The 22,190-nt window shown below is 39.8% G+C and overlaps 3 protein-coding genes across 3 annotated transcripts; all 3 read left to right on the top strand.

Moving 5' to 3' along the window:
• Window positions 1-3,195: 3,195 nt before the first annotated feature.
• LOC108888837 (potassium/sodium hyperpolarization-activated cyclic nucleotide-gated channel 2-like) lies at window positions 3,196-12,941 on the top strand. The gene is given in 8 exon segments (XM_018685013.1): window positions 3,196-4,173; window positions 6,662-7,091; window positions 7,223-7,384; window positions 8,429-8,587; window positions 8,589-8,648; window positions 9,181-9,327; window positions 10,147-10,387; window positions 11,512-12,941. Coding segments are annotated over 8 exon segments (1,857 nt in total). The 5' UTR covers window positions 3,196-3,718; the 3' UTR covers window positions 11,715-12,941.
• A 622-nt stretch (window positions 12,942-13,563) lies between these two features.
• On the top strand, window positions 13,564-18,277 carry LOC108888872 (NADH dehydrogenase [ubiquinone] flavoprotein 1, mitochondrial-like). Its single transcript, XM_018685063.2, is given in 12 exon segments — window positions 13,564-13,696; window positions 14,729-14,838; window positions 14,930-15,012; window positions 15,101-15,271; window positions 15,520-15,703; window positions 16,335-16,524; window positions 16,666-16,878; window positions 17,167-17,333; window positions 17,423-17,504; window positions 17,608-17,753; window positions 18,018-18,032; window positions 18,034-18,277. Coding segments are annotated over 11 exon segments (1,419 nt in total). The 5' UTR covers window positions 13,564-13,696; window positions 14,729-14,733; the 3' UTR covers window positions 18,097-18,277.
• Window positions 18,278-18,681: 404 nt separating this feature from the next.
• On the top strand, window positions 18,682-21,614 carry LOC108888873 (zinc finger protein 271-like; the record flags this gene model as incomplete). Its single annotated transcript, XM_018685064.2, is given in 6 exon segments — window positions 18,682-18,805; window positions 19,326-19,460; window positions 19,624-19,739; window positions 20,135-20,278; window positions 20,395-20,451; window positions 20,453-21,614. Coding segments are annotated over 6 exon segments (1,206 nt in total), but the record flags the coding sequence as incomplete, so codon positions are not given.
• Window positions 21,615-22,190: the final 576 nt, after the last annotated feature.

Genomic DNA, 22,190 nt, shown 5'->3' with positions numbered 1-22,190 from the left:
GAGTATTTTTACTGTAAGGCTGACAAGCAAGTATTCATTGTTTGTGTAGTGTGTTCCACTTCACATTTCCTCTTCATTATTGTAGCAAACAAAAAATGATGAGCTGGCTGGTGCAGAAAGTGTTCGCACTGAGACTGAAGGTAAAGCACACAACTGCTTCACAGATCTATGCTCATGTACTGCTGCCACCATGTGGAGAAATACAAGAATAACTGTCTGGGTGTGAATCATTCCTCCTCTTCTCTTTTCTTTTGTCGCCAAGCAACTTTAAAATCAGAGTCTGACGCCTGGAACCAGGAGATCGCTACTCTGAAAGCACAACTGACAGGACACAGTCCAATATGTAATCATGTGAAGAACGGCACACTAGCTGTGTAAGCAACAAAAAAAGTTTATCACGATGAATCAAACATGGATCAAAATAATGGAATAATAACGATATGATTGTTGTCTTTCAGGAAACTTTGTGGCGTCAACACCACCTTAAATCCTGTGACGACAAAGGGATAAAATATCTCACACTACAACTCCATGATGACAGAAATTTCTGGTTTTGTTTTTTGATATTATTAGTTAGTCTTACTCCTGCTACTGGTGTATGATATATATATATATATATATATATTATATATATATATATATATGTTTGTGAGTTTGAGGTGTTCCCACCTTTTGAGGCATTTTGCTTGCGTTAATAAAACAGAGTAATAAAGTGAAATAGATGTGACTAGACTAGATCCCTCCCTTGCTTTATAACATAAAAATGTTATCATGTCATTATAATGCTGACCTGTCATAAAGGCACTGGTCTATGAAGGCACTATGCTGTATGGCACACAAATGTCTTATCTATCAATAAATTTTCATATTGTGAGAGAAACAGTTGTTTTCAGCTTTGCAATTCAAAGTTAATAAGAAGATAGGACAAATAGAAACAGTTAAAAACTGTTGCTTGTTCCACTTTCCCCTCATGCCCGGACATATACTGAGTTTCTATTGAGGCAACATGATTTACCATTCAAATTTTTTTGTGTTTTTTTTTTTTTTTTTTTTTTTACAGTGGGTGTTTGCTTTTAGAAAGAAACAGACAAAAGCAGCTTTTCATTCCAGCTTGGTGACATTCGAGTTGGGAAACATTACATACACTGCTGAGAGCAGTGACTACAGAAACAGTAAAGATGACGACAAAAGGGTTTCATGTTTTCAAGCTGGCCAACAGACCAGAAACCAGTGGTGAAAAGTAATTAAGTGCATTTACTGTGCTTACATACAGTTTTTGAGGTACTTTACTAGAGTAATATCATTTTATGCATTTTATCTAGTACTTCTTGACGTTTCAGAGGGAAATGTACTTTTCACTTGAATACATTTATTTAACTGTGGATACTTTTAAGTTTCAGCTGCAGTATCTCAGATTAAGTGGGCCTTTCTTAATTGCATTACAAACACTTCACTACTTATTACTTACTTACTATACTTATTACCCTAACAACCCCCACAGATGTATGCCTTTACTTATACTGCATGACAATGAGAGACAGTGAGACACATCACAGCCTTACCAAATCAAGGTAATGTTGACATATAGCAACGTGACAATGCTTCTAAACATCACTGTAGAATATTTCAGACCATAATCTGATTTGTGTGTATTCCTGTTCTATCTCTGAAAATATCAAAAACATTTTCAGTCCATGCTTTGACATGAGTCTTGGACAACATCCCCCATTTGTGTTGCCATGGATGATGATTGTCTTTGTTTCCCCCACAATGTTTTAAAAAAAGCTCTATACATAACATGTCTAGCTCTTTTTAAACTTTTGAAACTGTTGACTGATAAACTTAAGCAAGGTGCAAGCTCCAGGCGTGACCCAGTAATTGCGACTGCTGCTTCTCAAGTGTGCGAGTGTCCAAGTCAGTGGTGTAAATGTTAACACGACACCTGCCACTTTAGAGAGCTTGCGGTCTGACAGTGGTGAAATGTGATCTAAGTACAGGAGTCTGTGTGGTAATTTGGAGGCCGACCTGTTTAAAGACAGGAAAACTAAATGTCTGAATATATAGGGTTAATTAAACAAACACATAACTTGAAGGTCATGTGTCAGTTATATCTTAATCATTATTATATATATTTTTAAAATATAATGTTTAAATTAATTATTACTTATTTCAAATGTATATCTTAACAGTATTTTTTTATCCTTGTAACTTCTCTATATGTATCCATAAATTAAAAAATTGTACTTATAGAAGAAATTATAGTGTTCATCTAACTCCATCTGGATTTGCTTTTAACAGACTCATTAATATGCATTACAGTAACTCCCACTAACAAATGAAGCAACTGATGAAACAAGTTTGTCCATTTTCTTGTGTCCACAAGTAAAAATCAGGTCAATCATCCAAAAATGTTTTAATCCCTAAATCCAGAGAGCAGCTAGGGAAAAACAAAAAACAAAAACAAAAACAGGATGCTGTAAAAGAGCAGGAGAGTTACCACTGTAAAGATGCCTTTAAGCAAGGCAGCGAACGCCTAACAACTGCAGCTGCTCCCTGAGGCTCAGATGGTGTTTGAAAATGAAATGTGTAGTATTGTTGAAAAAGATTAAGCATGCTCAGTTGACCTTTACAGATAATATGTAGATAACACAGTCCACAGAGGAAGGCAAATAAAAGAGTTTGCAGCTTTTTCTATCAGTGTAAATGACATTCACATTAAATATTCTTGGATTTTTGATTATTTGTTGAATCTAACTGATTTGTTTTGTGCATTTTTCAATTTTATTTTCATTTTCACTTGTCATGGGTCAGAGGTTAAATTATCCTTTAAAAAAGTCATTGTAGGAGGTTCTGGCATGTATAAAAACTGATTCATTTAATATTTCAAGAAAACCGACCAGCAGAAAAACGTTACAACCGCCTGTTTACTCTTTTTATAAAATGCATCGAGTGTAATAAATAATTTCTGGTTTAGAGGTGCAGCGGTTTCCCTGGGGATGACCAGTTGGTAAATCATTAACCTACATATTAGGCATTGCTGACTTGTCCGAGTAACTTGACCTGCACCCCCCTCATCCGCTGCGTGTCGGTTCAAATAGGGAGGGAGGGCACTTCCACAGCAGGGAGGAGGAGGAGGAGGGACGGAGGGAGGAGAGAGGTGAGAGGACGGAGTTATGCCAACAAGCCGATTATTGAAGGCTACTGAGCCCTCCCCGTCAACTTGCGTCCGTCCTCTCGTGGTCCAACGGGAGGCGGACACTGGCCATCTGAAGCCGAAGTTTTCATTTTCCCCGTGGAGTGGACTTCATCCATCTCAGGAAAGCACTTTTTTTATTGGACGCTGCAACTTTTTGTGGATTTATATTGCGAGATCTAGAGAGAGAGATTTAGATACATGCAATGTGTGTGTTGTACTCAATAGAGAGCTAAAAGTGATTTATTGTATTTTTAGTTGCTGTTCTTGAAGATATTCGGTTATATTTTGAATGTATAGTAGTTGCATGACATTTGAAAGTTTGGCTGCTTGATTTTAAAGTTGTCCATCTTGTTTATATCAATTTAATTTGGTATTTAATTCTGTAGAGGTAACATTAGAGGCAGACATCACATGGGCAATGGAGTCTGCAGTAAACTTTATTAGTTAGTGATCAGGCCCCAAAGAGCCAAATAATAGAGCCGTCAAGCTGCTTTGTTCAGTCTAAAGGTGCAAGGTGTAAAAATGACCAGCCCCTGCAGGAGTATAGACGAGCAGAGAGGCATCAGTGAGAGCCCGGTTCACAAGCCGGAGACACCCAGACATCGCAGCTGGAGCAACTTCCGTTTCTCAAGATGGAGAAGTGGTTCCCAGAGGACGACACCCCCTGGTACCCCCTCCCCGAAGGTAGAAAAGAAGAGCGATGTGACCAAGACACTCTTTTCCCTGGTAAAGACTCACAATGATGACTACACGGCTGACCCCGATGGTCTGCTGGACACAGGGGAGGGTGAAGGAGGCAGCGATGACCCCCCGCCGGACCAGTCCACCTACTTCCAGAGGCAGTTTGGCTCCATGCTGCAGCCGGGGGTCAACAAGTTCTCCCTGCGCATGTTTGGGAGTCATAAGGGTGTTGCTGCTGAACAGGCCAGGGTCAAGAGCTTTGGAGTGTGGATCATCCACCCCTACAGTGACTTCAGGTAATGATGAGGTTGGGTAACCTTCAGAACTTAAGTTCAGTGTTTTTTTGTGGGGAAACTTTGTCTACAAATGGACAGAATGGGAGAAACCACATGTCACTTACAACCTTTTCCCAACACAAGTTTCCCAAACGTGTCATTGATCTCCCATAAATTACCCTCAAGCATCCAGTTTTCATCCAACTAAAGAGCCTGTGATCGAGAGCTCCGATCCGCTTTTTCCAAGGACAGGCTGCAGTACAGCAGCTGATGTCATGGTTCCTAGCACATGATAAGGCGATGAAGGGATTTGATTAGTGATACAGAATATAGGACAAGATCATCTGGATTAATGATACCACTCCCTTGTGACTCCTTTTCTCCCTGCTCACAAGGAGAGAGAGCGACATTCATCGATCCTGATAATTTATGTGATGTGCAAAAGATCCAGTTATTTTTTCCTCTAGTTTTGTCTCACTTTTTGGAGGATTTGTCGGATCATTCAGCTTTTTGCGACTGAGCACCATCTTAGCAGTGATGCCCAAGCTGTCTGTCTGTGTGGCCACTAATAATAGCCGCCATCAAATTTAAACAATTTTTAAACATCAGGCATTTGCCAGACAGAGAGGATAAACCCGTGCAGAGGGATTATTGCCCATAAGAATCCCTATAATTCCAATCTTGCCCTATTATGCAATAATACACAGACAGCTGAGGGGGGGATTACCGAGGGCCTGCTATCCTTAAACCTTATGCTCCAACTTCCTCTTTAAAATGGATGAGTTGAAACAGCAAATTTGTGCTCTCAACTTTTCCTGTTTAGAGGTAAAGGTTTTATAGCATTTGAGTGTAATTCAAAGTTGGAAAAATAACCAAATCTGTTAATCTGAGCGTCTAATCAAATCTTTATGCATAGAATATATAAGTGACAGGAAATGAGGGGAGAGTTAATGTATATGCTTCTGTGTTTTAACTGCTATTAGAGATGTTCAAACTTTCGATTGCTCTGAGCACAACATGCTAGCAAGTCTACATTTACGTTCGACAATCCATCCAATAGTTGGTAGTTATCATGGTGATGTACCAGAAAAACATCGCCAGAGTCATTAGGATACATCCTGTGGGGACCATGACTGTCTGCACAAACGATGACGATCCATCCAATAGTTATTGGGATAAAGATAAGAAAAAGTAAGCTTAGTTGATAAGCAGATTCAATCCTTGATGCATATTCAACATAAAATGCTATCAGCCACATTTCTATTCCAGTTCCACTCCTGTCCGTTATTAATAGCTTGTCTAATAGACTTCGATGCGGCAGAATTAATTCTGCTTCTCTCTCACACACTCACATACAAATATATACAGTATGCACTTGAGATAAACTCTGCCATAATGTCATCCAGGGTCTTTGGTGGAGTTATTAGCAGTAACCACTAATCTGTTGCAACATGAGAGGAGATGATAAGTAGTCATGTAAACCAGCGTGTAGACACAGAGGTCATGGACGTGAGAGATTGATGGAGGGATAAACGTGAATGAGACCAGCTGAAGACCAAGGCCTGTTTTCTCACAGGGTTCATATTGCAATCACTGAGCTGTGACAGTAATCAAAATTAGTCTGGTTCATATTCTGTTACTGTCCCTCTGTAACGAGAGAGAGATTGAGAGAGAGAGAGAGACCCTAAGTGATTGACACTTGATGGAAACAAGCTGTAAGGAAACCCAAACCGGGGTGCATAATAAGATACTGGAGACCTATAGGAAAATGGGATTTGCATGACTTGAAGCAGACGGTGATGAGTGCAGTGATGTATCGTGCAGACGTCTGGGCTTCAACACCCTGATGTCTGAAGCATCAAACCACATATCACAGGCCAGTGGTGGTGACATTTTCTTTTCTACATTGTGCTCTTGATATTACATTGAGCCCGATGAGGTAAACGCCATGTATTTTTAATGACAGGAGTTCCTCCTGTGACAAAAGCTGTTATGAGAGTAAGGGTCATTTCCTGAATGGTACATTGCCCACCTGATTGGATGACTTCACTTGACCCTGATCTCTGTTTCAAAAGAGGAATCAAAACTGCACAGTTTATCACTTTGCATCAAATACCAGTCATCAACTTCTGCTCCTGTCACCTCTTTACACAGATTTCACATAGAGTATGAACCTCACTGCTTTAAGCACTAAAATCAGAAGCCATAACTTCAACTTGTAATGTCAGCTGTGAACAGGACCCTTATTATTTTACTAATAAGTACCAAAAGTACATTTTTAACTTGCACTACATCCTGTTTAGTCTAGGGTTTGTTTACTGTGAAAAAAACTGATCTGCAAGCAGTGTAGACCTCAACTTTGTGTTGTATCCTATCCAGTGAGCACCAGTTGTATCTCCATCTAGCAGTAATGGAAAAGGGTTTTAGGTTTAGTTGTACTAGTTAGAAATTAAATGATCACGGCTTCAGCTGCATGACGTTAACCTTCCATCACTCCCATTCTGTCCAGGTTTTACTGGGACATCGTGATGCTCCTGTTGATGATGAGTAACCTGGTTATTTTACCCTGGGGTATCACCTTCTTCGAGGACCAGAACACCACACCCTGGATCACCTTTAACGTCCTGTCTGACACTCTCTTCCTCATGGACCTGGTTTTCAACTTCCGCACAGGCATCCTGGGAGAAGACAGCCACATCATCCTGGACCCCAAGGAGATCCGCATGCATTACCTCCGCACCTGGTTCACGGTGGACTTCATCTCCTCCATCCCTGTTGACTATATTTTCCTCATCGTTGACCTGGAGTCCCGGCATGAGTCGTCTGACGTGTACCGCACCGCCCGCGCGCTCCGTATAGTCCGCTTCACCAAGATCCTCAGCCTGCTTCGTCTTCTCCGACTGTCCCGCCTCATCCGCTACATTCACCAATGGGAGGAGGTAAAGAAAAGGGAGGGAGGAGAGCGTGTGCTTAGCAACATTATTACATACATAACAGTGCACATGAAAAATTCAAAATCTGTCCAGTTTATTGTCACTTTTTTCTCTCCATAAAACTTTCTCTCTGTCAGATTTTCCATATGACCTATGACCTGGCCAGTGCAGTGGTGCGTATAGTCAACTTGATTGGCATGATGCTGCTGCTGTGTCACTGGGATGGCTGCATGACCTTTATGGTGCCTATGCTGCAGGACTTTCCTCCAGACTGCTGGGTATCCAAAAATAATATGGTGGTGAGTCCCAATTCATTAAAACATAGTTAAATAAATATGATAAAATGTTACATTTAAAGAAATTATTCAGAATTTTGGGAAATATGTTTATTCACTTTCTTGCAGAGAGTTAAATGTGAAGGTAACACTCTCATGTCTGTCTAACATGGAGATACAGCTGCTAGCCAATTAGCTTAGCTTAACTATTAAGACTTGAAAAAGCAGGAAATAGCTAGCCTAGCTCTCTACTAAACTAATCGGCCTACTACACCTTTAAAGCTCACTGTAAACTGTAAACCTATTAGCCTGACCAAAAAATAGTCCAGCATATAACCCCTGTAAAACCACAACTTCACGTTTGAAAACCTCAAATCAAATCTTGGTTAGCTCGTTAACCTGTGTTTGAAAGAACTATGTGATTATTTGATATATATAGGGAAAGGTTACTTTGGCAATTAGTTTCAAATAATTAAAAAAAGAATATGATGTGGTGGGAAATGTACCTATATAAGTGAGAAGACTGATACCACACTCATGTCTGCACAGTAAATGTACTGTAAGTAACAGCCAGCAGCTAGAGTGGAAAGTAATGACATTCACCTACCAGCACCTCTACAGCTCACTTATTAGAACATTATATGATGTTTGAACTGTACAAAAACCAAACTGTAAAAACAACTCTTTGTAGTTTAACAGGGGGTTATATGCCATACATGCAGGAACCTCCTGGATTCTCCTTTGGACAAAGCCAGGCTTTCTCCCTGTTTTCTATTTTTCTTGGATGCTAAGCTAATCATGAACCATAGAGACATGACAGTGGTATCTATCAAACCATTCCATTAATTAGATTTATTTTCCTTATAACCGATAACAAATTATATTCATTTCGGGGAACTTCAAGGCAATTATTACCTTTATCTGTAAGATAATGTTGCTGAAAATGCTACATCAAATGACATTTCTTCACCATTTAAATTCTGATCATTGCCATATTAAGTATATTCTCATGACAACCTAGTCGCTGTCCTGTCTAATCTCCCTTTATTTTTACTTTATCCCTCTCAGAATGCCACATGGCACATACAGTACTCATACGCCCTGTTTATGGCCATGAGTCACATGTTGTGTATAGGATATGGTGCCCACCCCCCTGAGGGGATGAGCGACGTCTGGCTCACCATGGTCAGCATGGTTGTGGGGGCCACCTGCTATGCCATGTTCCTTCGGCCACGCAACTAACCTGGTGCAGTCCTTGGATGCGTCACACCGCCAATATCAAGAGAAGGTAAACATCTCCGCTCTGAGTTCTTCAACAAATACAAACATTTTGACCTACAGCCTCAGTTGTTTTGTGGACAATATGTCCTCACGTGGATGCTAATGTGATTCAGGCTTTGTGGTTTAATATCACAGCCATGTTTTATATCGTAGGCTTGCTTACTTGCTCGTACTTTATTCATGGAAATTGTGCCAAATGCCTAGAGAATGTGTGTATTATCTAATGGATTTTGTGGCCTCACAGTGACCCTTTCCAGGGGGATTTTCACAAGATAAAGCAGAGCGGATGATAGACAAATGGCAGCACCTTTGTTTTGGATCACTGTTTGCTAATGCCCATTACAAATTAGTTTGTAATCCATTTAAAACTGGAGAAAAGCCTGTGAAACAAATAAACTGAATGCATAATTATTATACTTAGGAGTAATTCAGGAAACACATGGTAGCAAATGTGACCAAATGTGACATCTGAGATCAGTTCTGTGGACTTTCAGTCATGAAGATCATAATCACCATGTGTTTTGTACAAATGTTTTCAGTATAAGCAAGTGGAGCAGTACATGTCCTTCCATAAACTGCCAGCGGATGTAAGACAGAGGATCCATGATTATTACGAGCAGCGATTCCAAGGCAAGATGTTTGACGAAGACAGCATCCTTGGAGAGCTCAGTGATCCGCTCAAAGAGGTGTGTTGATCATCAAACCTTTGATATGGTGTTTCTTGCTTTCTCTCTGTTTCTCTCTTATTTTGACACCTGCCCACACAGATGCAAACGTTAATGTGGACAATAAGGTTGACATCAACATAGACCTGCAAAAATGTTAATTATTGATTAATCTGATCATTATTTTCCCATGAATAATTTCCTGTGAATTGTTTAGTCTAGGAAATGCCATAAAAAATGAAAAATTACTATCCCAATTTCCCAAAGGTTAAGTCTTCAGATATCTTGCTTTGTCCAGCCAATGGTACAGAACCTAAAGATATTCAGTTTGAAATGATACAAAACAGAGAAAAGCAGCAACTCCTCTATTAATTAATTAATCAAATGTTACATTATATCACATAAATCCTCACATAAAATGAGAGAATTTATATTTTTTGCAGCAACCTGTGTTGTGCTGTTGTGCATTACATTAGACAAAACTTTAGGGCTACAACTAACAATTATTTACATTGTCAAGTAATCCTATTATTTAATAATCAATTAATCAAGAGTTTGGTCTGTAATTTGTCATAAAATAGTGAAAAATCCTCCATCAGAATTTTCTAAAGCCAAATGGCTCTGGGCAAAAAAAATTAATTGCCCAACAATAAGCTGAAAAAAATAATAAGCTGATTAATTCATAATGGAAATAAGTTGCAGCCCTAGTCCTGTAGAGAAGAGAAGAGAAGCAGCAGTAGTAGTACATTATAAGCATTTCCACAATAAAAATAGATATTTTAGTGTGACTTTGACCAGTTCTGAATGTTTTTTCTCTTCTCTTTCTTCCCGCCCATGCAGGAGATAGTCAGCTATAACTGCCGTGGGCTTGTAGCCAACATGCCACTGTTTGCCAACACTGACCCTCATTTTGTGACAGTGATCCTGACCAAGCTGCGTTTCGAAGTCTTCCAACCCGGAGACTTGATTATACGAGAGGGGACTCTGGGTCGGAAAATGTACTTCATCCAGCATGGCACTGTCACTGTCGTCCCGCGCGGCAGTAAGGAGATTAGGCTCAGCGATGGAGCATATTTTGGGGGTAAATCATATGTCACTGACTTTAACCTTCAGACAGTCACCCCATCAAATTTATATCAGGCTCTGTGGTTCTGCTTCCTCTGTTTTGCTGCTTGCCTCCTGTTAAAGCTGCCTCTGACCCCCTTTTCACTTCACTGCAGCTTTTAGTGTCCCAAATTCACTGCTCATCTGTGTATTCTGTTATTATCCATGCTGCACTGTAAGGCTGCAACTTCTGATTATTTCCTTTACTGATTAATATGACACTAATTTTCTCAATTCATTAATTATTTGTTTGATCTACAAATGTCAGAAAATATTGGAAAATACCCATCACAATTCCCCAAAACCCAAGTTGAGTGAATTTTTGCTTTAAAAATTACTGAAACAATTAGCAAAACTTGATTAATCCTTAATAGTCACATCATAAAGGGTTAAATTAAACTGAATCTTTTCTAGATGCAACCTGTCTTTTCCAATTTTCATAAGAGCTAGCTGAAAATAATAACTTAGACAATTATCAGAATACTCACTTTACAGTTTTCTATTGATCAACTAATCAGTTTATCAATAGATTGCTGCAGCTCTAACAAGAACAGACTTTTAGAGCAGACAGAGTGCATTTTAAAACCATGACTTTTAGCCTGGGTTAATGTCAACATTAATGAAGCAACACTTATTTCCTTATATAATGATCGTAATTATTGCTACTTCCCTTTTAATTTATCTTTTTAGGTTACAGGCTGCATACAGGTATATACTCACGTAACTCATTTTTTTGGCTTGTAATCAGTGTTTTCAATACAACCACAGACCTTAAAGGAACAGTTCACCATTTTGAGAGATATCTCTTGCCTTTCTTGCCAAGAGTTAGATTGATAAATGAATAAATTAATATGGAAAGAAACAAGTTGTAGAACTGCTGGTAGCTTTGGACATAGCTAGGATACCCGTTTCCTCCTGTTTCCAGTCTTTATGCCAAGCTAAGCTAAGATAACTGGCTGCTGGCTGTATAGTTTCATTGTCACATTACTGTACAGATGCGAGAGTGGTATCAGTCATGTAACACAAAAGGGTGAATGAGTGTGTTTTCCAATACATGAAGCTATTGCTGTAGTTAACCTGACTCTCTCTGCCTCGTTTCAGAGATCTGCCTGTTAACCCAGGGACGACGCACAGCCACCGTGAGGGCAGACACCTACTGTCGTCTTTACTCCCTGAGTGTGGACAGTTTCAACGAGGTCCTGGAGGAACACCCTCTGATGAGGAGGGCCTTCGAGAGTGTAGCTGTGGACCGACTGGGCCGGGTCGCTCGCAGACCCAGTTATCAGCCTCCAACGGCAGACTAACTTCTTCTGTACCAACAGAGAGAGACTTGCGGAGGACATCTGTCACGCATTGACTTAACTTGACCACATAAAAAAGACACCTTCAATGTAAATTTCACAGACCGCTGTTGACTTGTACTCAGTGATGGACGACCTGATGGAGTCCCTAAATTTCATTTATTAACGTATCATTGTTGCACTTGGTTGAAAACATTGTACTTTCAGTTACTTTAATTTTGTTACTTGAATTTACATCATCATTTTGTGGTAGCTATTTGTATATTTTTAATGTTAGATCCAGTGAATAATTTACAAGCTGTATGAGCACTGATGAGAAAATAATCAATACTCTCGTCTCCTCAGCAGTTTACATTGATGATACATGTGCTTTTTATTCATGGCTAACTTGCTGCTTTAAAAATCATTTCTCAGTTGCCTGTAAGCTTTCTGAGACAGCAGTTTCATTATAAATCATATCAGTCATACATGATGTTGAGAGCACACAGGAGCACCAGCTGGGCGATACATCGTACGGCTTTATATGAAGCTCTGATTTAAATGACCTCTCAGGTCTGCAGGTTACATCAAGGGAGGGTTTAATACCAATGTTCACTGAGGATAAGCTGCTGTGATGTAAATAACTGTACAGGGACAGGTTGGACACAGTCATATACATCATTGTGTAACATCATGGTACTCACATTTGCAGTTGTTTATTTTACATTATTGAAGTAGTCATCTGAAAACCCTACCTTTGCAAATCTGCAATTTAGTATCTGGTATTATTAGGTGTGATTTTTTTTTCCCCACACATGAACTTAGAGTTACTCACTTTCCTTTTAAAATGCACCTTAATCTGTTTTCACCTCTGCATACAGTTAATTCTTAAACATACTTTTTGCTTTTTAAAATCTTCATTTCAGAAACATAAAGCTTAAGTTGGTAAATCAGAAATCAGTAATAGTAATTTGTGTGCTGCCATTATTGTGCTGACTGATACAGTGTATTTTTTACAGGTCAGTTTGATGCAGAGAAAAAAGCTCTTGGTTATGACATTTTGTTAGATTTAAAATAATACACAGCAAGAGCTAATTAACACATGAATTTGTTCAATTTCAACCACAATCCTGATATTTCCTTTTCACTATTTAAACTTTCTGATGAATAATCCTCACACTGATGATGTCATGTAAATAGAAATATTTCTACCCTTTAAACATAAATATAAAATGTATTTTTATCTTTGCAGTTGGCTCCAATGATACCTTTGTGCTTCTGACACACATGCACGCACACGCACACACACACACACACACACACACTCAAAATAAGTATGTAGAAGAAGTGGTACCACAATGTAAAAAAACTCTTGAGGAAAACCACATTAGTATATAATTACATAGTATTATATTATATTATATTATATTATATTATATTATATACAGTGTTAGTTAATTCAGGTAATTTAGTTTATAACAGTGCATCATGTTCCAAGTTGCAAAGTAACAATTAGCTACTCAAATAAATGTAGTGGAGCATAAATTCCAATATTAATAATTAATAAAGTGGAATTAAATAGAAATACTTTAAGAGTACCTCAGAATTATGATTAGAGTATAGTACTGAACTTTCAACCACTGATAATGATGCATCATATTTTATCATAAATATTTAAAGACGACCATACTTTGCATGTCAAGTCATATTTCTGCTAACTAATAAGTAACCAGTGGTAGCAGGATTTAATGGAGATATTCAGGTACCTCTACACACACACACACACACACACACAGACACAGGCTGACCTTTAGTGAGGGCAGACAAACTATGGTCATGACATATTTTTTTCTTAAAAGCACAGGGGGCGGTTCACAGTCATGTTGTGCAACCACGTCTTTTAAATGATCCTCCACACCGCTGCAGCGGCGTTGATGATGACTGTGTCCGGGACGTTAGCTCGTCTACTTCCTGTCAAGATTTCATAAACTCGGGACGCAGAGAAGGTAAGAGGAGGACAGATTGTTTGCTATTTTACATCAAACCTTTCGTCGTGTCATTGCCTCTAATGCAACATTTGATGTTAACCAGTTAATTCATGCGTTGGTACAGTGAGATTTGCACGCTGCGCCCTGAATCCGCTGCTTTTATTTTGACATTACAATGTTGACCGCTAGCTAACTCGGCTAAGCTAGGCTAGCAGTAGCTACATGAGCATGGAGGTCAGTTTGTACTCTTCTCGTTACAGTTAAGCGAAAGGAAAATAGTTCAAACATAGGCATAATTATTGTTTATTTACAAGCGTGCTGACCTGTAACATTACAGCTGGGGTGTTGGGAGTAATTGAACATTTTTGGCGCTCGCCCGAAAACTTGTTAGCTAACTCAACACCTCTGACATAACAACATCACATAAGAAGTTACACAAAGTCTCAGGTCTACGCTATTACACTGCTATAAAAGATTTAATCCACACATCTATTCGTCGCTACCAAAAACTGACAGTTAATTCAGTGTTAGTTATCTTAATTGAGATGTAATATAGCGCGACACTTGAAACAGAACCAGGACAGATCGACTTTCACCCAGCTGGTTTTGTTTTGATGCAACTCAGTGGGATGATAATAGCTGTTTGACAGCTAAGCTCTTATTATTGACCTTAAAACAAAAATTTATATGATTAGATAATTAGTAAGTAAGATTACAAATCTGATCAGACATTTGAGTTCTTGCCAATTTGTAATGCTCGGTGCTACAAACATTTTTTTTGGCTGGTACCAAACAAGTATCTGGGTCAATGCCCAGCCAAAATCTCTCAGGGAGAAATCTGTTGTAATAGTTGTTCTGTATTTTTAATGCAGATGAGGTGTGGCATTATAAAAGCCTGTGTTAACCATGAAAAGAAAATGTTAGATGATGTGAAAGTGTGCAACTCCAATCTTCACTTCTTACAAGGGAAAACCATCTTATTGTATGTAACCCAAATTAACTTGCATGGCTTCTTGTCAACATTTGACAAAATGTTTGTCCTCTCTGCAGGAAGAATGCTGTCCCTGTCTCGGGCTGTAGTGAGCGGGGTGGCACGAGCCCCAGCTGCTGTCAGTCAAGGTGGAGTGACTGCTATCACCCGATTCAACAGCACTGCACAGGTACGTGGCCTACTTTCATGTAAAACTAAAGTCAATTAAATGGTAGCATTAATGATCATTCTCATTGTATGTCTTTGTCATATTTTTTCAGAGCGCTCCTAAGAAAACAACATATGGACCTCTGGCCGATGAGGACAGAATTTTCACAAACCTTTATGGCCGCCATGACTGGAGGTAACACCACTGCTGTTATTCTCATGTGCTTTAATAATTTCTGTAAAACAGAAAACACAGTCCTCACCTACTCATATTTGTGCTTCAGGCTGAAGGGAGCTTTGAAGCGTGGCGACTGGTACAAAACAAAAGAGATCCTCCTGAAGGGAGTCGACTGGATCCTCAATGAGATCAAGGTCTCTGGTCTGCGTGGGAGAGGCGGAGCTGGTTTCCCTACCGGCATGAAGTGGAGCTTCATGAACAAACCCAGTGATGGCAGGTCAGTGAAGAGACAGATCCACACACATTTACTCAGTTTTTTGTTTGATGTTGCCATGTCACTCTACCAGATTTTGATGTAAAGACACAAATGGCTTATGGGGTCTAAACCGAGAATTGGTAGCCACAACAGTGAATAGTGCCCATCATCCTTATTTCACCCCAGAGTATAATGGTTATTAATGGTTATCTGAGAAATCTTCTTTGCACATGGGAAGTTTATAATTCACTTCTAATTTCTTTTGTTAGGCCAAAGTATCTGGTGGTGAATGCCGATGAGGGAGAGCCTGGCACCTGTAAGGACAGAGAGATCATGAGGAACGACCCACACAAGCTGGTGGAGGGCTGTCTGGTTGCTGGCAGGGCCATGGGGGCACGTGCTGCTTATATCTACATCAGAGGAGAGTTCTACAATGAATCGTCCAACCTGCAGGTGAGAATGGACAGGGAATCCTGAGAGTTTTAATTATAATGTTTCAGTAATTGTAATAAGAAGTTTTTAAAAACATTACTGTGCCCTACACTATATTAAATTTGTAAATACAAGCTTAAGGGCACAGTCTTTGCTGAAAGCATGTGCTTTAAGAGTGTGGGTTTGAATAGCAAGAATGTGAAGGCAATAATTTGACATTGAAGCTTATTCTTTTTTAATATTTAAGATTTTTATACATTTGTAGTGAAATGTACGGCAGCAAAAACAATGAACGTGAGGATCAGTATAAATTCAAAAAAACGTATGTATATTACATATGTAATAGGTCAGCTAATTTAAAAAAAAGAAAAGTTTTTTTCAGCTGTAAATGTTGTGTGCATATGTTGTTTATAGATCTTTTACGTCTGTGTTCCTCTGTATATGATACACTCAAGTTTGACATCCAGCCACCATATCACTTTTTCCTCCAGTAATTAACCTCATGGCAGTTTCTGTGTTGTCTTAATTGGGTTGATTTCAACAAATGACAGGCCAAAGACACTCATGACTGTGATAGTTATGTATGATACAGGTGTAATTGTACAGTATTTTTTTATTGTTGAAGCATTATATTTTTGATATCTGTTCTTAGGTTGCTATCAATGAGGCCTATGCTGCTGGGCTGATCGGAAAGAACGCCTGTGGCTCTGGTTATGACTTTGATGTGTTTGTGATGCGTGGTGCTGGAGCATACATCTGTGGAGAGGAGACTGCTCTTATTGAGTCCCTGGAGGGAAAGCAGGGGAAGCCCCGCCTGAAGCCCCCATTTCCTGCTGATGTGGGTGAGTTCAACTGATATTATTAGGCCCAGATCACACTACATTGTGATCTGACCCACAGTGCACTAACTGCTGGACACTCATTGCCTTGCCAGATAAGAACAACTCTAAAATCTCTACTTCACTTTTCCTTGTTTCTTACAGGTGTGTTTGGTTGCCCGACAACTGTTGCCAACGTGGAGACGGTATCCGTGGCACCCACCATCTGTCGCCGTGGAGGCTCTTGGTTTGTGGGCTTTGGCAGAGAGAGAAACTCTGGGACAAAGCTCTTCAACATCTCTGGCCATGTTAACCACCCCTGCACCGTGGAGGAGGAGATGTCTATTCCTCTGAAAGACCTCATTGAGAGGCATGCAGGTACACATAGTGTTATGAGCCTGCTTACCTCATATTAATTGAGACAACATTTCTGGATTAATCCAACACCATGGATCACAACCTGAGGGATAGCATGAGAAAATTCCTTTTTCTTGTGAAACTGGTGAAAAGAGACAAACTAAATGCATAATTTGTTTATCAGCATGTGTTTTCCTGCAGCAAGGGGGTCATGGGCTGAAAAGATTAAGATAGCTTAACCTAAGCACAGCCTAAGTTAATGCAGTTTTTTTCCTACTTAATTGAAACAAACATCTGTTTATCTTGTAGGTGGAGTGCGTGGTGGATGGGACAACCTGCTGTGTGTAATCCCTGGTGGCTCCTCAACACCCCTCATTCCCAAGTCAGTGTGTGAAGATGTGCTGATGGACTTTGATGGCCTCATTCAAGCTCAGACTGGGCTGGGCACAGCTGCTCTTATCGTCATGGACAAATCTGTAAGTTTGTCCCCCCCTGCAGCGTAATTCATCATGAATAAAGAAATGAGGAAACATATGTTACATTGGTGGACACCTTGTTTTTCCAGACTGATGTTATCAGAGCCATCGCACGCCTGATTGAGTTCTACAAACATGAGAGCTGCGGCCAGTGCACACCATGCAGAGAGGGTAAGAGCTGCTCCAGTGTCATTAATGCATCGACAGCATCCACCTTAGTGCTTCACACACAAGGACTCAGTCGGGGTTTTTTTTCTCCTTCTCTTTTCTGTAGGAGTGGACTGGATGAACAAGATGATGTGGCGTTTTGTGCGCGGTGACGCACAGACAGCGGAGATTGACATGATTTGGGAGCTCAGTAAGCAGATTGAGGGACACACTATCTGTGCCCTGGGAGATGGTGCAGCATGGCCAGTGCAGGTAACCACATGTGCTCTCATAATGCATTTGCATACTTAAAGGATCACTGACAGAGTTAATGGAGAATTCTGGGAAATGACTGCATTGACATTTTGCAGGCAGCAGTTAATGGTGTTGTTAAATTATATTGCATTACACTGAGAGATGTCTGGGAAGATTCACCAAGCACCAAGTCATGGTTTGGTTCTGTGTTGAGATTTCTGCTGTAATTCAACCAAGATTAATGTACTGTTCCCGTTTTTGTTCTCTTTTTTGTGTTCTCAGGGACTGATCAGGCATCCTAAGGCCTGTGATGGAAAATCGAATTGCTGAATTCCAGCAGAAGCAGCAGGCCAGGGTTTAAATGGCTTCTTTACCTCCTTAAACCTCTTCTTCTTTTGCCTCATATGCCCTTAATCCTATATTTGTGTCACCGACAAAATATTTAAAAAGATAATGTGCCGTCTTATCACCTCATCATCAAGTTTTTCATTGATGTGTCTGCCTTGTTTGATGACATTACCAATAAAGTTCTATGAACCTTAGACTTATTGTTTAGACTATGGTCTTTTTAGTGTTTTGTTCTTTGTTTGGTCTTCTGTTTTTATGTGTGTGGGGGGAAAAAGGAGAAAGGCACACTTACAGTCGTATTTTGTTGTTTCTGTTTAAAAGTCTGTTTAAGGTTTATGCAGTGAAATGTTATTGTTCATACATTCAGCAGATAACAACAGCCAGGGGTTAGCACGCATTATGGGGAAAAAAAATGCATGTTAAACCTTTGCAAAATAAGCTATAAACGATGCCATTATTGTTGACACAGTCGATGTCTGATGAAGAGATCGTCATAATGTAATAGTCCATATACTTATACAATTATATAAGGCATGGGTTCACCTTTTAAAACTTGCATTTCAGCAGAAAGTGTTGTCTTGAAGGGACGTAATGTTGACAAAACATCACTCTACAAACGTGCATTCTGAACAATGCTGCTTTCTCAAAGTCTCGCGATAATTGCCCGTATCACGTGACATGGACAGACCATCGCGGCTTCATTTCGGTGGACGCGTCGAACGGTAAGAAATGGTTTCCGTTTTTTTGAATTGTTTACAAAATCTCAGATTCCGATTAATTGCAATTCTGCACACAGGTGTAGCTTTAGAGCACATAGGCGCTACACCAACGGAAGCACAATGCAACACGAATTAAAATATTGTTAAAATATATTCGCACAGTCTTTTCTTTTTTGTTTTTAGTTGCAGCTGTGCAAGTCGCCCAGCGTCTCTTGCCTCCATCCTTCTGTCAGCTAGCTCAGGCCTAACGTTAGCTGTTTTATTTTTATTTCATTTCTGGTCCACCCGAAGCATTTAATACTCCACCCTCTAATCGGACGGTATTTATTTTACAAATTTGACTTTGCCTTTTATGAGACCAACGCCAGTCTTTCATTATTTAGCCGAAATATCCTGGTGCCTTGTACGCGGGTTAACTTGACGCTAGCCGTTACTGCTGCAGTCTGTTCAGCTTTACCTGCAAACATAATCTCTATGATACATATCCATTTTGTGTACAACAGTGTTGTGTTCCTCTGTACAGCTCCATGTGGCTGGGTAGTGCGTGAAAGCATCAGCATGGAGATGTTGAAGATAGAGCAGGTAATTGTCGGGAGTGAGATGAGATCCACTCCAGCGGAGATCAAGTCTGAGCCCGTGGTCAGCCCTCTGCAGTCCTGTAAGATTCATTCATATGCATAGTTCATACATGATGTGATGCTGTGAAGCTAATTCTGACTGCTCACAGTAGACAGTGCTTTCATTCCCCGCAGTTATACAGTCTATTTCCCGATATTTCGTTTTAACTTAATCATAAAACAACTTGTCTCATTGTGATGTAGATCAACATGAGAGTCTGCAGTGTTTTCAGTGCTTCATCACCTTCTGTAACTCCAAAGCCAAGGAGAGACACATGAGGAAGAGTCATCGGGACCAGTACAAACAGCAGCTGCAGCAGGTAGGGAAAAGCAGACAGAAAAAATAAAAAAAGCCAGGCCAGCTTTCAGGTTAACAAACAGTCATGTTAAATGCACAATTTCTGGAAAAAGTGAATTTCTGTATTGCAGTTTCCACTGTATTGGTGATACCGATATGTCTATGATAAGCCAATGTTGCCCAGGCTGATTTATGAGTTGGGTTCTGATATGAACACATATTTTCTACATACTAAAGTCTTTTTTACATAATATCATTCTATATAAATGGAGATGTAATTTGGTTTGAGAACAACTGAGAAAAAAAGGTATTCTGTTAAACATTGTTTACCTGTCAACCTTCCTAAAACATTGGTTATAAAGCCTTGAGTTAGGATTTCATTATTTTTTAACCTTGTCTCTATACATCGTTTGGCAGGCAAATATAGTTTTTACTTGCTACAAGTGTGACAAGTGCTTCTCCTCCTCCGAGGCTCTCAGCCAGCACCAGGCCTCCCACAGCACAGAGGAGAAGCCTTTCTGCTGTCCTTACTGCCGGAAAAGTTTCTTTACCTTCACTGAGGTGAGAGCACAGCAGGCTACATGAGAGCCTGTTTTTTGTGCTGGAAAATGATTGTTTTAATTATAATTGTTATAATTGTTTATTTTCTTTGATGAGTGTTAATTGTCTCATTGCAGTTGAACAAACACAGACGGCATGAATGCATAGAACGACGGTGTCCCTGCAGAGACTGCTGGCGCCTTGTTCCCCAGTCCCTCACGACTTCGCAACCATCGAATTGCAGTGCACCCCCAGCGCCCAGTAGTAGCTGATGACATCAACACCTACCAGTGCTGCAAATGCGGTCGTGGTTTCGAGACAGAAGAGGAGCTCCTGCAGCACCAGGAGAGATTTGCCAACGATCTAAACTGTGACATTAAGCAACAAGGCAAAAAGCGTGGCCGTAAACCCAAGTACGCAACTCAAGGAGGGATGGTTGACAGCAAGAAGATCAAACAAGAAGAGGAAGCAGGGGGATGCAGAGGATATGATGACTCTCCAACGGAGGGATGCCCCTCCAATGAGACGCAACCAGAGCTCAAGATCCCTTGTCCTGAAGCAGATTGTGACCTCATATTCCCTTCTGTTGCAGCCCTGCGGGCACACAAGAGGGACAAACATGGACCTCCCCCTCGTGAGACTCACGCATGCAAAGAGTGTGATGAGAGCTTCGCTCGGCCTGAGCAGCTCAAAGCACACATGGGCAGGGCTCACCGCACTGAATACACCTGCCCCACCTGTGGAAAGAGCTTTGTACGAGAGAGTGTCCTAAAGGTCCACCAGAACACCCACACTGAGGAAGAGAAGGCAGCAGAGAAAAGATAATATATGGGGAAAAGACTGCAACTTCATCCTACAACATTCAGTTATTCTGGTTGGTGTAGGAAGAGGATTTTTATGTGAATATTTTAGGGTGTTTTTGAAACAAGGTTATGCAACACAACTGAATTATGGAGATTGTTTCTGGAACGCCGTTTTATAAAATTTGCTTTTAGAAAGACATCCTACACTTGTGAATAAAACTCTACTGCTCTGTACATAATTTTGATTTATGTCCACTTTGGAATCATGTCACAAGACCCTGCAATGTTTTTTATTCATTGTAGATTTATTAGCTAATTCTCCCTCAAGTGTGGGAATGTTTTGTATTAAACTGTATTATTTTTGTTTCTGGAAAACTTGTAATAGTGACAATTACATGGAGAATGTAAGTCCTTAACATAATCACATTCAAAATCTGAAAAATTGGCCAGTGTATACTATGACTTGACTTTGCTATGGGACTGAAATCATGTAAACTCAGGGTCTTATTATCCCTCCCAAAAGTAACTGTTGCATTAAACAATACTTAAATTTATGTGGTGTCTTCCCTGTCACTGAGTGTGTGTGTGAGAGAGAATGGGTTATAAGATGCTTATGTCATTTATAAAGTAGTAGACTGTAGATATACTATCACTGCTAGAACTGAATATACTGTATCTAGACTACTACTTAGTAATGTAACATGTTTTACTTATTAAACAGAACTATCAGCCTGAAATTATTTTAAAAAATCTATTTTAAGAGAGGACAGAAATGGTTTCTGTGCTGTTTTCCCTACCCATTACGCAGTCAGCCTCTTCTTTTTTTTTTTTTTGGTTCCTTGCAGTGAATTAAACAGGCATTACCCATCTAATTTATATGCAGAAGCATGGCTTTACCTCCTAGGGGGCCCTGGAGCAAAAATGTGTTGTTGTGCCCCTGTTAACCTCCCCCAGGCACTCAGAAACCAGTCAAGAACTGAAATGATGAGATAATCATTCAATTAGTTATTTGAGAGGAAATGAACTGATTTTTAAATAGAATATGTTAACTCAGGCTTTTAGGAATAATGATGGTTATTTTTCACTACTTTCAAAGGAAATATCAGATGTACTGATGATGAAAATAAGTG

This window comes from Lates calcarifer, linkage group LG3 (genome assembly GCF_001640805.2).
Source record: "Lates calcarifer isolate ASB-BC8 linkage group LG3, TLL_Latcal_v3, whole genome shotgun sequence".
Taxonomy (NCBI): Eukaryota; Metazoa; Chordata; class Actinopteri; family Centropomidae; genus Lates; species Lates calcarifer.
The sequence above is the reverse complement of the archived record's forward strand: the minus strand, read 5'-3'. Positions and strand labels throughout refer to the sequence as shown.